Genomic DNA, 15,372 nt, shown 5'->3' on the forward strand with positions numbered 1-15,372 from the left:
CGAATAATAAAGCAGATGTCTGACTTTTCAAAATTCTCTTAATAGTTTCAAAGAACTTTAAAAGTCCCTCTTTTCAATCATCATCCACATCCTGTGAATTTATATAGAGGCCATCTTGGGAAGCAGCTGGACTGTAATTACAGGAACCCCCCCCCCCCCCCCATATCAAGTGTCTGGATTCCAGCCCCAGCACTGCCATTACGGAGGTGTGTCACCTCCTGCAAATAGGTTAGTCTCGGGGGTCTCAATTTTCTTTAATGAAAGAATTAAACTAAAAATAAAATTCTCTTGGGAGCTTTCTAGCTCCTTGTTTTCTGAAGCTGCAGAAGAATGAAGACTGAGCTGTCGACATGCAAACCGCTTTGTTCAGTCCAGGGATTTTTTTAGCATCGTGAGTTTTCTATCAATTACAGGGTGGCTGTACTATAAATGTAATATAATAGTTAATTCATTGGCTTTTCACTCTTCCGTTGATTGTGAAACTGTCACAATATATGGCTAGATTTATAATTGTTTTAAGTCTTTTTTACTGTGACATGTCTACCCAAAATAATGTCATTCTATATTTTAAATTATTTAACATTTATTTTATTTGAAGATTTGTCTACCAAAGTCACTGCTGTCCTGCCATACTATTGCTGATCTCATCTGTTGCCTAGCTAGCCTGCGCACCGGCCTCACTCCCACTCCCTGCTTCCAACGTGGCCTTCTCCACCATCTTCCTCTCAACACAGAAGCGATCACAGGAAGACGTCCGTGTCATTCTCCTGCTTAAACGATCAGTTGTATGTGACTGCCTTCATAATCACCTCCAAACTTCTGAGCAGGGTATACCGGGCCTTCACTATTGGCCACTGTCAGCGTCTGCGCTTCCTCCACCGCCTCACTGCAGTGCCCGCGCTGCTCCCGCGCCCAGCTCCCTGCGTCCCTGGCCAGCGCCACTCTTCTCCTTGCCGCTGTCTAACCTCCTGTTTCTAAAACTCCTCTGTGTCTTTTTATAAAATCTTGTACAAACCGCAGTTACCACTTACAACGCGGTAAAATTAACCTTGGTAACTAACCGCACTGGACTGCCAGTTAGATCTCAAAGTATGACCTTACCTTTGTTTCCTGTGATTCGGTGACAGTGCCCTGCACCCAAGAGCTCAATCAGTGTTTTCTGAATGAATATAGAAGCAATAACAGAAGGAAACGGGATGATTTTAGAACTGGAGAGGAAATCACATTTTGACTTCAGAATTTTCTTCATTTGCAAGCGGGGTTTGAATTGTCCTAATACTAATAATTACTCCCAATTCTCATATCTGAAATTTATTCCATGTCTTCAGAAATAGGAAACACAAACACTTAGAAACTCATTTGGAAACCTACTTTCTGGCATTTCAGAATGTTTCTATTTTTTTTACTATCCTATTTCTTATTTTGAAATTTATAGTACTAAAATATTGTTTTATAACATTTTACACTTTAGAAAAACAGTCCCATACATTGTCTCATTTTAATCCAGGACAAGTTAAATAGCAAGTGGAGAAATCATATAAATAATAGCTCGGTTTCTTCAGCTTGCAACTTTTTCACTTATAATGTTTATTTAAGATAACAATAGCTTAAAGAATTTTTACAAGGGAACACACTATCTAAAGAAACTTTTTTTAAAAAGTAGGCAGTGCAGCAATGAAAAAGTTATTACTGCTAATGCAATTTTTCACTAATCAGGATTTGTATATATATGTTCTTCTTCAAGGTATATATAAATATATGTATGTAGGGAGGACAAGTGAAGGAATTTAAGGAGGAGGGAGGACAAGATAAAGATATACTGGATATTCAGCTTATAGATTTTAGGAATAAAAATAATATGTGCTTCCATAATTATATCACCCAAATTCCCCCATTCACCCTTAAATAGCCAAATGAGCAAAAGAAGCCACCTGTTCTATTTTTTAAATCATTTTGTATCTACTCCTCAAAGAAAACTACTTTCTTTGAACTATCTGAAATGCCACCATTGAAAACTTATGCTTTGCCCTGGCTGGTTGGCTCAGTGGTAGAGCATCACCCTGGTGTGTGGAAGTCCTGGGTTTGATTTCCTGCCAAGGCACACAGGAGAAGCGCCTATCTATTTCTCCACCTTTCTGCCTCTCCTTTCTCTCTGTCTCTCTCTTCCCTGCCCACAGCCAAGCTTCATTGGAGCAAAATTGGCCAGGGCACTGAGAATGGCTCCATGGCCTCCAGCTCAGGAACTAGAGTGGCTCTGGTTGCAATGGAGCAATGCCCCAGGTGGGCAGAGCATCACCCCCTAGTGGGCATGCAGGTGGATCCTGGTCCAGTGCATACGGGATGCTGTCTCTGCCTCCCCACTTCTCACTTCAGAAAAATACAAAAAAAGAAAAAGACAACGTATGCCTTGATGCTTGGTTAAGTGAAAGATACTTTGAGTAGGTTAATGATTCAATCCATTAGCAGTTATCCATGACTTCAAGGTGAATGGTGATCTGAGAGGGGGATATTGAAAAACTGCATAAGGAACCCACGTATGAGGGCCTTGAGCTGAGAGCCATCTGAGAGCACCTGACACTGATAAAAAGACATGCCACCAAACAGAAAACCAGGACAGCAACAGGAAACCAAAGGTCTCCAATGACACAATCTTCATCCCTCACAATTTTGCTGTAGGACACCCCTGTCCCAATGGAGAGGGCAAGGGAAACTGAACAGGAGTGGAGGGAGAGGTAGTCAGTAAAGACTTTTCCTTAAAGAGAAGTTGCCTGTCTTATTGAACGAAAAGGGCCCTGGGAAGAGGGGTGAGGGCTCTGCTAGACTCAGGTACCCTATTTTGTTAAAATGAATCCTGGACTACAACTTGTGACCACCTGTCTCTTCCACCTCCTTTTCCTGTGCTGTTGACTGTTACAATGTATCTGTGGCAAAGAAAGACTCTGTAGCAGTTAGAGAAATCAGAGGACACCACTTCAACAATCGTCCAAAAATAGGACGGACACCTATCTGCCTGCACTAGGGCATGTTAGGTCACTCGGCTCGGCTGCACGACTGGAGAAGTCATTTTGCCATTATAGGAAAAGGTAGGCGTCTAGAATAATGAGAGAAAGGAAGAGCCATGACTCAGATTGGGAAACAGCACGTAACCAAGGGTGAATATGTCTCCCAGACATGAAGGGACCAGGAAGAGATCGAAGCAGCAGGTCATCTTCGGAGCATGCTTTTCTTTCCCTGTCCCCAAGTAGCTTGTCATCGAGCACCTGCCACTAACAAAAGGGGAGAGAAGAGCAACAAGCAGGACCTGCTTCTCTAGCTGAATGGCACACCAGTCCGGCCAACTGCTGGCTCAGCTAACTGGGACAGTGAGACAAGGAGTGATTTGGAAAGTTGCAAGGATAACACACCGTTTCCCACTGAGGCAGGTGACAAGGACTGACATGCTTCTTTTACAGAGGAGGAAACAGGTTGGAGTCCTGATCTCTGGAACAAACAATAACCTTTACATTTGTTGAACATTTATCACCTGCTGGGCATTTATTTACCCTGCACAATAACCCTATGACGGGGGTTCTGTTATCATCCTCATTTTTCAGATGAGAAAACTGATGCCCTGAAGTTCAAACATTTTCCCAAGTCGTCACACTGGGAGGACTCAGGCTTTGAGCCAAGAGAATCTGACACCAGAGTTCAGGCTCTTGATTACTATAGAGATTATCTGTTATTTCTAGAATTTGTGTACAGCTGTTCCAGTGACTTGTCCTCCATTCTCTTCTATTTAGCATTCAGTCATGTCACCTTTCATGCTCTGAGAAGCACCTTTTTTACTTTCTTCCATCACTGGAGTCAATTCCAAGTCTTCAGTAGTGAGAGCTCCTCTCCTCACCCTGTCCCCTTCTAGTCCCGGAGCCCCGCCCCAGCCCTATACCCTGCTTTCCTGAGCACGCCTTTTCCTTCCCTGTATGATCTGTGCTCTAGGCCCGACATTCCAGCAAAGCTCAAAAAATATTTTTTTTAAATATCATTATTCTTATGTTTTTTAAATTCCATAAAATATATTGCCTTTAACCAAGAATAATTTCTTGATATGTATCAAAGTCACACTGATATTTCTCTCCAATACTAGACTCTTTGACACATAAAATATTAATAATTACAGTAATGATTTCTATTTAGAGTAAACATATATTTTTCTAGATAGAGGCATTTTTCTTCATTTGGTTGGAATTTTAATGCCAGTTTGTACATCTTTTAATACATGATCCAATTTTATCGTCAGTTTTTTTTTTTAATCTTGGAAATACTAAGGGAAAGTATGTACAAATTTATGTCCCATCTATTGGATAATTTGCTCCTAATAAATTTTCAAAAACAGAAAAACTGTACTGAAGTAAACAATTATATTAATGGTTCAGTTATATATTGACATACTGTTTTTCAATAGGTTTGTATAATTTATAATTGCAATAATAGTGTACGTGTGATGGTTTCTCTACACTGTATCAACATATTTATTTATATGTATATTTATATTAGTAAAAATTTATGTATATGTACATAGCTATGTGTAATTTTTAAGGTATTAGGTGGTATTATAAGAACATTATAATGTTTTGTTTTACACACATAATTTACATACAAATTTCCTATAGTGATACAAATTTAAAAATCATTTTCTATCATATTATGATGTCCATGCTCATTTTTTCCTCAAGTTTGCATTCACATCTAATATAAGAATGCTGGCCGGCCTGTGCAATGCTGGTTACATTGACCCTATCATGGGGCCCGGGCTTTCTGTGTCCTATCATGTCAATGGTTAGCATAGATTCATCCACTCCTCTCCTCCTTTCCTCCCTCTCCAGGTAATTCACTAGTTTTGATGGCTTTGAAGGGTAAAAGTTGATTTTGCTTTGAGACAAAGAGTAAGTAATTGAACCACACAATAGTATCTTGATATCTTTAGAACGTTATCGTAAATGAATTAGTTTAGTATGCTTTATAATTGAAACTTAATAAAAGGCAATGAACCAAAATAAAAATAATCACCAAATGGCAATATCTGTAACAAAATATACTGTTCACAAAAATTAAGGGATATTTTATTGCTTCATATTCATTTTGAAATATTCCCTAATTTTTGTAAGCAGTATTTTTTATGTACATGTTTTCTTACAAAAGAACAACAGTAAACATCAAAATAGAAAGCAATATTAAAAATGAGAAGTCATGACATTGGAATATATAAACAGAAGCATAAAATGCAACCAACTCTTCCTATCTAGTTTAGATACAACCTTGCTGAGACAGTCACCGGAATAACACACATAGAGGTAGATAAACAAAATGAAAATCTCCAGACCATACTCTACATACTCAATCACTCTATGGGCTCCATCTCCAGGGGTCATGAAGGGGGTAGACGGAATGCAGGGAAGGGCATGAATAAAGAATTGGAAATAAAACACCAAAAAAATATAATTTGTTATCATGTAGAAGAAACAAGTAAGCAATCAACTGATTTACATACATATTATTTAGACAAGATGAAGATTCTATGATGATTAAAAAGAACTATTGCTGTCAGTATTATTTGTTCTAAAGGTGATTAAACTACCACATAAAACATGAAAAATATTGTACAAAAATGATTTTATTAAAACAATTTTTTTCTGAGACAGAAAATCTCAGTAGAGTTATCTTAAGTGATCATTTTATTAGATCAGGCATACAAGAAATGTGATCATAAATATATGCAAACAAGAGAATATGGTAAAAAGTAAATTGTAAAATATTCCAGGAAGAACTTTGAGAATGTTGATCACTAATCTGTTTGAGACAGGTCAGATGCAGGCAGGTTCTATGCTGCAGGATTTCATTTAAAGATTTTATGACTCTTAGAGTAGAAGAAATACTCAGAATTAGAAAGGAAAACCCTCCAACCCTAAAACCTTCAGTGAATGAAGTCTGCCAGCTTGAAATGCTTCCAGTGCGGGATGGGTTTGGAATACTTTCCTGAAGGAACTGTGCTGTCTTCTTAAAAAATGAGTAAGCCAGGGCTACCTCAACTTTTGCCACGGGCCAATACCTTATGAGTATGGTTAACGGGGGAGTTTAATACAGCTCAGATCCCTTTGTAGAAAATAAAAATCACCTTGGCTGCTGCCCAGTTGGTAATTCTTGATTTCACATTCCAAGGAGCCTTCAGTTTATAGAAATGAAAAGAACTGCCAGTTCCCTGTAAACAACTTGGCCAGCTTAGCCTGTAGGGTTCCCCCCTAAACGATGCTTCCTTCAATTTGTTTACAAACATTTCTTTAATAGACGTTACTTCCTCTTGCAGAATTGGGATTCCCTGTAAGGCATCCAGGCTGTAGTTCTATTGCTTTCCCCATGATTGGAGGCTCTCTTACGCATGTATTTGTGGAAAGTTTTTCTTCATTCATGGCTCTTATATAGGACAATGGTATTTGCTGGTATAACTTCTGCCTTTTAAAATGCCTTCAGAAAATGTGTATTCCCAAGTTTCTCCCTAGATCACTGCTTCTCAGAATTTCATGTATGTACAAATAACCTGGGCCTGAGATTGCAGTTTCTGACAAGCTCCCAGGCCAGGCTGGTGCAGATGCTATAGGTCCCAGGACCACACTGAGTAGCAAGACCCAAGTGATGAGTAACAAGCCTGAGCAAGACATGGAAGGAGGTGAAGACCAAGTAGCTGCAGACAGAGAAACGAAGACACTCAGTATCTGATTACTAGAAAGTAAGGTTCTCTATAAAGGCAAGACCACTTGGTGACCAGTCAGTATGAACTTACATATACTTTTTAAAGAGTGAAATACTTTATAATTAAACATCATTGCCTTGAAGTAGTGGTTGTAGAGATAAATTTCCCCCCAGGTTAAAGCAACTCCTGGTAAATAGTTTATTTTCTAGGGAAAAGTCCAAAAGGAAAGAGAGTTTCCTTTGTTGAAATAATAGAACTCTGACTTAAAGCCAGACCGGTTGGTAAAAAACAAAGGCCCTTTGTGGAGGATGCATCTCAAATATTTACACTCATTAACTTAAGGAAAATGTAGAATTTTTACATACAATTTCATGTAGCCATTCAGGGGCTATTAACATTTTCATGATAATAAAATGATTTATAAATTATCCACAAATTTTGTAATAATTTATAAATTTTTCTATTGATTTATGTGAAAGAGAAAGGAATGGGTTGTCCTGCCTGGTTGACTCAGAGGTAGAGCATCAGCCCAGGGTGTGGAAGATCTGGGTTCGATTCCTGGTCAGCACACAGGAGAAGAGACCATCTGCTTTTCCACCCCTCTTCCTACTCCTCCACTTTCTACTCTTCCCTTAACCATGGCTAGAATGGTTTGAGCAAGTTGTCCCTGTGCACTAAAGATAGCTCCATGGCCTCGCTCAGGTGCTAAAATAGCTCTGTTGCCAAACAACAGAGCAGCAACTCCAATGGGCAGAGCAGGTGGATCCCCATCTGGGCACATTCAGGAGTCTATCTCTCTGCCTCCCTGCCTCTCACTTAATAAAAAAAAAAGTGAAAGAAAAAAATGGAGGGAGAAAGTGAGGGAAGGAGGGAGAGGGAGAAAGAGAGAAAGAAAGAAAAAGATAAAGAAGGAAAGAAAAAAAGAGAAAGAAAGAAAGAAAGAAAGAAAGAAAGAAAGAAAGAAAGAAAGAAAGAAAGAAAGAAAAAGAGAAAGAAAAGGAAAGAAAAAAAAGAGAAAGAAAAGGAAAGAAAGAGAGAAAGAAAGAAAGAGACAGAGAAAGAAAGAAAGAAAGAAAGAAAGAAAGAAAGAAAGAAAGAAAGAAAGAAAGAAAGAAAGAAAGAAAGAAAGAAAGAAAGAAAGAAAGAGAGAGAGAGAGAGAGAAAAAAGAGAAAGGAAGAAAGGAATGGGTTGAGGGAGTGGGGATGGGGGAAGGAAGAAAGAGAGAGAGAAGCAGCAAACACATTGTTTACCTCTCCTATGTGCTCTAATTGGGGATCAAACCTATGACTTTCATGTGTTAGAAGGACACTCTATCTCTGAGCAACCTGGCCAGAGCCTAAAATGAAATATTCAAATTAATTATTTGTTAAGATAAAATATTTAATATTTCTAATATGCCGTTTAAATATTCTTTTAGTATACCATAAAATGGTAAATATCTCAGATTATATTCTATTTCATTATATCATATAATATTATATTATAACTTGTCCTAGCAAGTTTTTGATAGTTAGTCACACTTTGGATAAGATTTATGGAGTTTTTATATTTCTTAAGAGTGGTCATAATTTTGTTTCACTTGAATAGGAGGAAATACAGTCATTGTCTACATATCTAAATATTTTACTTCTCTCAACTAGTTGTAATGTAGTAATCTAGTTCACCACCTGACCACAATTTTTCTGAAAATTCCTGTGCCCAAGTCTTATATTAAATATTTTCAGTTTTGGATTAGATAGGACTGCAGTTATTTCTTTTATTATAGATATAAATCTACCTAAATGAAAAATTTGCCAAATATTTATTTACATCTCATTTCATGCTTTCTGAATACATTATCTCTTCATTATACTAGTGTTTGAACTAAGACTTTCTCTTTTTAAAGAATACTAGAACAATTGTTTTGGTAGGGTTATTACAGTCCAGTTATTAAAGTAGTCAAGGTAGGTCAATCACCCAATTCCATGGCAGTTTGTGTGATTTCTCTGTTATCATGATGAGATAATGAATTGCCCTGGAATTTTGCATGGACTTCATGCAAAATTAAAAAAGAACTTAATGTGATTTTTATTTATCATTTATTATTATCTCTATATCCAGATTTACTTGTGTGCTAACTAATCAGATTGTTATAATTTTTGTTTTTAACATAATTTGTGGGAAAATCTCAAAAAAAATTTTAGATAAAAGAAAAGGCAAGTTATAAATTTTGAATACCTACTTTTAGAGATAAAATTTTGCTTCATTTTCAAAGAAAATCACAAATTTCATCACACTGACTTTAAAATCCAGGAGAATAATGAAAATGGCAATAAAATGACAGTCTAATTTTAGAAATTAGGGTAAATTGTCAAGCACCTTGAAAAGTCACATTCTGTTTTAAGGCCAAGGAATATATCTCGTGACCAGTCCAGGCCCTTTGTCACACATCATATTTGAGAATATTCATGTAAAAGTTTGTATTTAACAAGATAAAGGATTTTTTTTTGTTGCCAACTATATAATGGAAAGATTTTTAATACTATATAAACTATTTTTGAGAATGAAATAAAAGATGGAAAAATAGTACATCTCAGAAATTAGATTAAAACATTGAAAATTGAAAGCCAAAAACTGCCCCTGATGACTATCATATTTTACATGATTTGGGCTCTTCACACTATGCTGTCTTCACAACCTTGCCAGAGCCTCATCATTAATGACTTCATATCCCCAACCTTTGACTTTATGCTGGGTCAAGTGACTTGCGTTGGCCAATAGAAAAAGGCCATGTCCAAATCTAGGCTTCCAGGAGGCTTGCATCTTTTACTTTGTTCTCTCATGTAGCTGCTACTCCTTAGATCCTGAAAAGAACCTACCCTGACTAGCTTGCTGGTCCAAGGTGGGTGATAGACATATGGATAGGAGCTAGCACAGATCTGCAGTGAGATGCAAAGCTTCCCCAGCTACCTCAGTCTAGATCAGCCAAGCCCCAGCCCAACCAATGAGAATAAATGGTTGTTCATTAGAGCCACTGAGTTTTGCAGTAGTTCACTGTGCTGAATTATTGTAGCAAATATGTGTTGGGTATATGATGACAAAAATGTGGTGGTCACATCATCTTTCTCTTTTAATTATCTATAAAGCTTCATCTGCACTGATTTAGTACTTACAATAATACCTTTACCAATTACAGCAAGGACACTAAGAAGTATTATACTTTTCTATGATTTGCTACCTAAAACTTTTCCCAAGAATTAACTTCATTTCAATTATATTAAATAACCAGAGAGTTTAATTTGGTCTTGAATAACAAAAGACTTGATAACATTGTAAAATGGAATAGTGATAACTAAAGGTCAGATATATTATTTCACTATCAATATTTTGAGTTCATTAGAAGGATAAAAGCATAGTGGCAGGCTATCATTGAAATATAAATATTGGCAAAAGTTCTAAAATTAATATGTTTAAATTTTGAGTTTGAGGTTTTGTTATGATTCATACATACCAGATAGCTTCTCAGTGTTCAGAAATGTTGGAAAGATGCCTGCTTCTTACAACCTTGATATCATTGTAAGTGATCAAACCTTAGATTCCTAATCCTGAGGCGGCAATTAGAGTATGAAGAGGACCGAAGGTAGTGGGAACTGTGACAGGAGGCTGTGCCAGGGTGAGGGGGCTTGAGAAGATGCCAGAACACAAGGGGCAACAACTTTCATGTGTCACTAGACGATGTAAGAATCCCATGGCCTGTAAGTTGCTAACAGGTGCTAGTTATTTTCCAACTTTAAAATATGTCATTACCCTCACAAAACTCAAGAACAAATCCTATTTGTATATTTAAACTTCAGTTTTCTCATCTCTATGATAGCTGGTTTGCAGGATCTGTGTCCCACTTAGCTCTGTACTTTTACTAACATATAATACACAAGCTGGCTGACCTTTAAGACTGCTTCTTTAAAGAAAAAAAAAAATAGAGGGCAAATGAGTCGCCACTTACCCATTTTTTAGTAAATGATTTGGAGAAAGTTATTAACTAGCCTCCAAGCCTAAAGTTAACTACGTGGGTATCAAAGAAAAAATATTTTGTGTTTTTTTTTATATCATTTATTCATTTTAATTCTTTTAGTATGCTAACAATGTTCTTTATCTTTCCTTATTTCTCATGAATTCAGAGCCAATTCTCTAACTCAGCTATTAGAACCACAATAAGGTCTTCCTCTCTTTTGTGCCAGCTTCTTGTTGAGGCAAGTTAATGAAGACTTGTGGGTTTTCCTCTCATTAGGAATTCATTTGGGCATTGACAACGCTTCACTGATTATTATGATTCCATGCGCTGCTGTTGGTTCCACTTAGACTAGACTTCCCCAGCCGGGCTCCTTTCCCTCCTTTGAGCACTGGTTAAGCATTCACTTGCAGGCCTCCCCAGAAAGCCCATTTCTTACTGGAATGCAGGACATGCTCTCCCCCGGTTCCTGTTGACTTTTTTTCAGTCCAGATTACTCATCACAGCTGAAGACTGAATAACAATACACAGGAGTCAGTTTCCACATTTTTCCATAGAATATAATCCCAGTTGCTTTGTAGCCAACATTTAGAAAGGAAGACTTAGGTGAACAGCAATCGTTTCGCCATCATCAGAAGTAGACAGAGCACTCACAGCGCACGGAAACTGACACCACCTTTTCTAGAATAGCCTGTTTGATAACACATAATTTGTTCAAAGGATTTAGAGATGCAATTTGGCCAAAAGAAAATGTAAAAAAAACAAAACCAATTCTGGGGAGATCTTCAGTATTCTAATGATGATTAGCCAGCATAATTAAAGTCATGCCAACGTATGTGACATTTTCCTGCCATGTGTTGAAACTGATAGTTTCAAAAATTGGATTGGCTTTTTGCCGTCAACAATAGGCTGTCTTTTGTAGTTCTCCTTTATAGATACTCAACTCTAAGTATTCCTTCCTCTATTCCCCCCCCCCTTTCTCCTCCTTTTCTGCCCTCCTTATATTCTCTTTTCTAGAGTGTCAGTGTTTTTCATGTAACATGTGTCCCTTTGGGTGTATTTCCAGCTTTTTTATTTCGAGTCGTAATTTGACTTTTGATTGCATCTGGAAACTTAGGTTAAAAAAAAAAAACAAAAAAAAAAACCTTTCCATTTTTAGATAGTAAATTTCCTGACTTATTATAGCCTGAAAGTAAAAATGACTGATTATTGTTTAATTCATCTTGTGCTACTTTATAAAAAGGTAAAGCGAGAAGCCCCAAATCAGCTAAAATATTTCAATTACTAACAATTGTAAATATTTTATATCTATGGCATCACCTGTTCACATAAATTTCCTTTGCTTCAGAAAATCGATCAGTAATAAAATAGTAGAAAAGTTAAATATTTTATATATATATTTTTCAAATTATTCGGGAGACATTTCAGAAGCTGTTGGAAATGCATGCCTGTTTCTCCAAGTTTCCACCCGCGCTGACTCAAACCAGTGTCACCAAGAGCACATCACACACGCACCTACACAGATTCCTTCCTTCTGTCTCGATATGAAATGCACCTAAAAGTTCCGAGCCATTTTTTTATCCCTTCCTTTTGAAACAGGGAGAAAGTTGTGAGTTAGGCAGCGATGGAACGCGGGCGATGGGAAGACATGGCTTAGAACAGGGCAGAATTCTCTCTAAACCTCGGACGCCTTTCCTGGGCATCTCCCTCTCCAGGCATATGGGATCCTTCACTCCTCACGCCGGCTGAGATGATGCATTGAGAAAACATTCACTCGCCCAGGACGCCTCTCAGTGGTTCCTAGCTGGGAAAATGTTGCCTTGGGTTGAAAAGATCTGCCCACGTAGCCCAGCGCGGGTGAAACGCTCGCTCACTGCACTTCGCTCCCTGCGGGCGCTCCCCGCCCTCTGCTGCCAGAACTTTGGGGATGTGCCTAGACCCGGCAGAGCGCACGTCCCAACCAACCCCGAGCAGAACAAACCCTTGGCGGGCGGCCAGGAGGCTCCCTCCCAGCCACCGCCCCCCGCCAGCGCCTTTTTTCCCCCTATACAATACAAGATCTTTCTTCCTCGGTTCCCTTAAATCACAGCCCAGGGAAATCTCAGAGCCTGCATCCAGCCACGGGCCAGCATGTCTGGGGGCAAATACGTAGACTCCGAGGTAGGCTTGGGGGAGCGCGCGCCGCGCGGGGCGCGCAGGGAGTGCCCGCTTCTGCTATCTCCCACTCCAAATGCTCCGGCTGCTTTCCCTGCCCCAGCCCTCTCTCCGCGGGGCACTCCTCTCGCCTTGGCACTGCTGAGGAATGGGCCTGGGCGAGGGAATGAAGAGGAGGCAGGAATGTTTGATGTTTTCCTAGTGGAAAGGGAGCCGGGGGGGCGGGGAGGTCCTAAACTAGAACGGGGGAAAGGTGGTCGAGGTTCTGAAGTTGGGTTTCTCGGGCCGAGGTCGCTTTTCTAGACCGGTCCAGGTGTTGCCCAATAGAGGGACCCCCATGATCCGGCCCTTGCCGGCGGGGAGCGGGGAGCTCGAGAGCAGGGTGGGAGGTCATTCACCCGCGGTCCTGGGGACAATCCCAGCGACTCCCCGCCAGGCGCCTGCAACCCTGGCCGGGGCGGCGGCGCGCGCCGTGTTTGCACTTTACAAAGCTCTTGGGCCACCTCAAGAACTCCTCCTGCATCGCGGCGCCTGGCAGGGGCGTTTGAAGAAGGGCGGCCTTCCCTCCCCTTAACTCCACCACTCCTTCCAACTACCCTCCCGCCCCGGGTGTGAAAACCTTGTTTTCCCAAACGCAGCCGCCGTTCAGCCACAGGCCTGGAAGTGACTTGAGGGTGGGTTGGGGTAGTGGTGCAGGTGAAATATCATTCCAGGGTTAGGGGATCTGACACATGGCTCCGCTCAGAGATGGGGACATGCGGGACTGTCACCACCACGGGGGCTGGGGGAGCTGTAGAGAGACAAAGAGGGCATTAGGAGGGTGGTGCCAGGGGAACCGGCCGGGGAGCAAAGAAATGGGGACATTCCATTGGTGGGGTCAATTTGAATTGTAAGGATTATGGCAGGATTGTGGAAACAAGGGGAAAGGGGCCAGGGACGAGAAGATGAGGCAGGTGAGGCATCGCGGTGAGAGAGGGGCTGGAGAGAAGTTCGAGGCCGAGTCCCTCGCGGCCGCGGGACCGGCGGGATTCCCAACGAGGCGTGCGCAGGGCGGGGGCCGGGCGGGCTGCGGCGGGCTTCGCCCTGACCCCTGGCGGCGGGTGCGGGAGGCAGGAGCTCCCTGCCTGGTACCGAGGGGTGTGGTGTCTTCCCCCGATCCTCTTAAAAAGCTTGCGGCGCCAAGGAGTTTACTGTGCTCAGAGCCACTGCTGCAGAAGCAGTTGGTTCGATTTTGAGCCTGGAGGTCTGCTCCGCCGCCAGGCTGTCTTCTGATCGCTTGTTTTTCTTTTTGGAAATTCCTTCCGCCCGCCGGTGCCACTCTCCCTCTCCTGGCCGTCCGCCCTCTGCAGGGACATCTCTACACTGTTCCCATCCGGGAACAGGGCAACATCTACAAGCCCAACAACAAGGCCATGGCAGACGAGATGAACGAGAAGCAAATGTACGACGCGCACACCAAGGAGATCGACCTGGTCAACCGCGACCCCAAGCATCTCAACGACGACGTGGTCAAGGTAAGGCGAGGCGGCCGGCAAGGAAGGGGCGTCCCCCTAGGGGCGCTGTCAGGGCTGGGACAACTCTCTTCCGGCGAGCAGCCCGTGCACCCTTCTCCACCTCGGCCACACACACACCCTTTTCCGGGCTTGATGTGTGGGATCTCCCGCGGTTGAGGGATGGCTCAGCTCCCCTCCCCCTCCCGCTGGTTAGTTCAGCTGGAGTTTAGCTAACTTGAGTTTTATAGGCGTTCATGTAGCGGCACTCTTCTGGCAAATGACCCTCCTGGTCGCAGCGACGGTCAGACCCCCACTGCTTGGAAGGGTGACAGGGTTACGCTGCAGGTCACTCTCTCTTCATTCCCGGGTTGAAAGTCAGTGAAGCGTGGTCTCACTGCACCAAGAATTAAAGCAGTAGGTCCTTGTGTAAGGGCTGGGGCCAAAGGCCGAAAGCCGAAATACAGAGTGGGCATGTTCCCAGCAGTGAAAATTAAGTAAGGTAAAGTGCTTTTCTTAAAAATAATAAAATGGGTAGAAAAGCTTCCAACTAAAGACCAAGATTATATATCTATATCTATATCTATATCATCTATATCTATATATCTATATCTATATCTATATATCTCTATTTCTATATGTATAACTATATATCATCTACTGCTCACAAAAATTAGGGGATATTTTATAGCTTCAATTTCATTTTTGAAATAATCCTTAATTTTTGTGAGCAGTATAGATAGATAGGTAGATAGATAGAAGATATACATCTGCATATATGAAGGGTATTTTGACTGGTAAAACAGGGCACCTGTGCTCAGCTCAAGAAAATGACAAAATCAAAAAGAATATGCGCCCCTTGATTTCTCCGGCAGACACCTCTGGTTAGGTGTGGCAAGTAGTGGCTTCTTTAGTGACCCCTTGCTGCGCTTCCCCTGCGCTAATGGGACATGTCCCTGGGAGTTCCTTTTTACACTTCCAGGATATACTTGCTGCACAGGTGAATTAAACAGGT

At 41.0% G+C, this 15,372-nt stretch overlaps 1 protein-coding gene across 2 annotated transcripts in view; it reads left to right on the forward strand.

The window, feature by feature from the left end:
- The first annotated feature begins 12,679 nt into the window (after nt 1–12,679).
- CAV1 (caveolin 1) overlaps nt 12,680–15,372 on the forward strand; it is a 38,226-nt gene continuing 35,533 nt past the window's right edge. The window contains exons 1-2 of one of the 2 annotated variants that reach the window (XM_066362532.1): nt 12,680–12,873; nt 14,217–14,381. In XM_066362532.1, the coding sequence (XP_066218629.1) occupies nt 12,844–12,873; nt 14,217–14,381 (195 nt within the window). In that variant the 5' untranslated portion in view covers nt 12,680–12,843. Of the gene's footprint in view, nt 12,874–13,429; nt 13,564–14,216; nt 14,382–15,372 lie in introns of those variants that run through there. The other variant, XM_066362533.1, reaches the window with a different exon arrangement.

The sequence above is a fragment of the Saccopteryx leptura genome, chromosome 2 (genome assembly GCF_036850995.1).
Source record: "Saccopteryx leptura isolate mSacLep1 chromosome 2, mSacLep1_pri_phased_curated, whole genome shotgun sequence".
In the NCBI taxonomy this organism is placed as follows: Eukaryota; Metazoa; Chordata; class Mammalia; order Chiroptera; family Emballonuridae; genus Saccopteryx; species Saccopteryx leptura.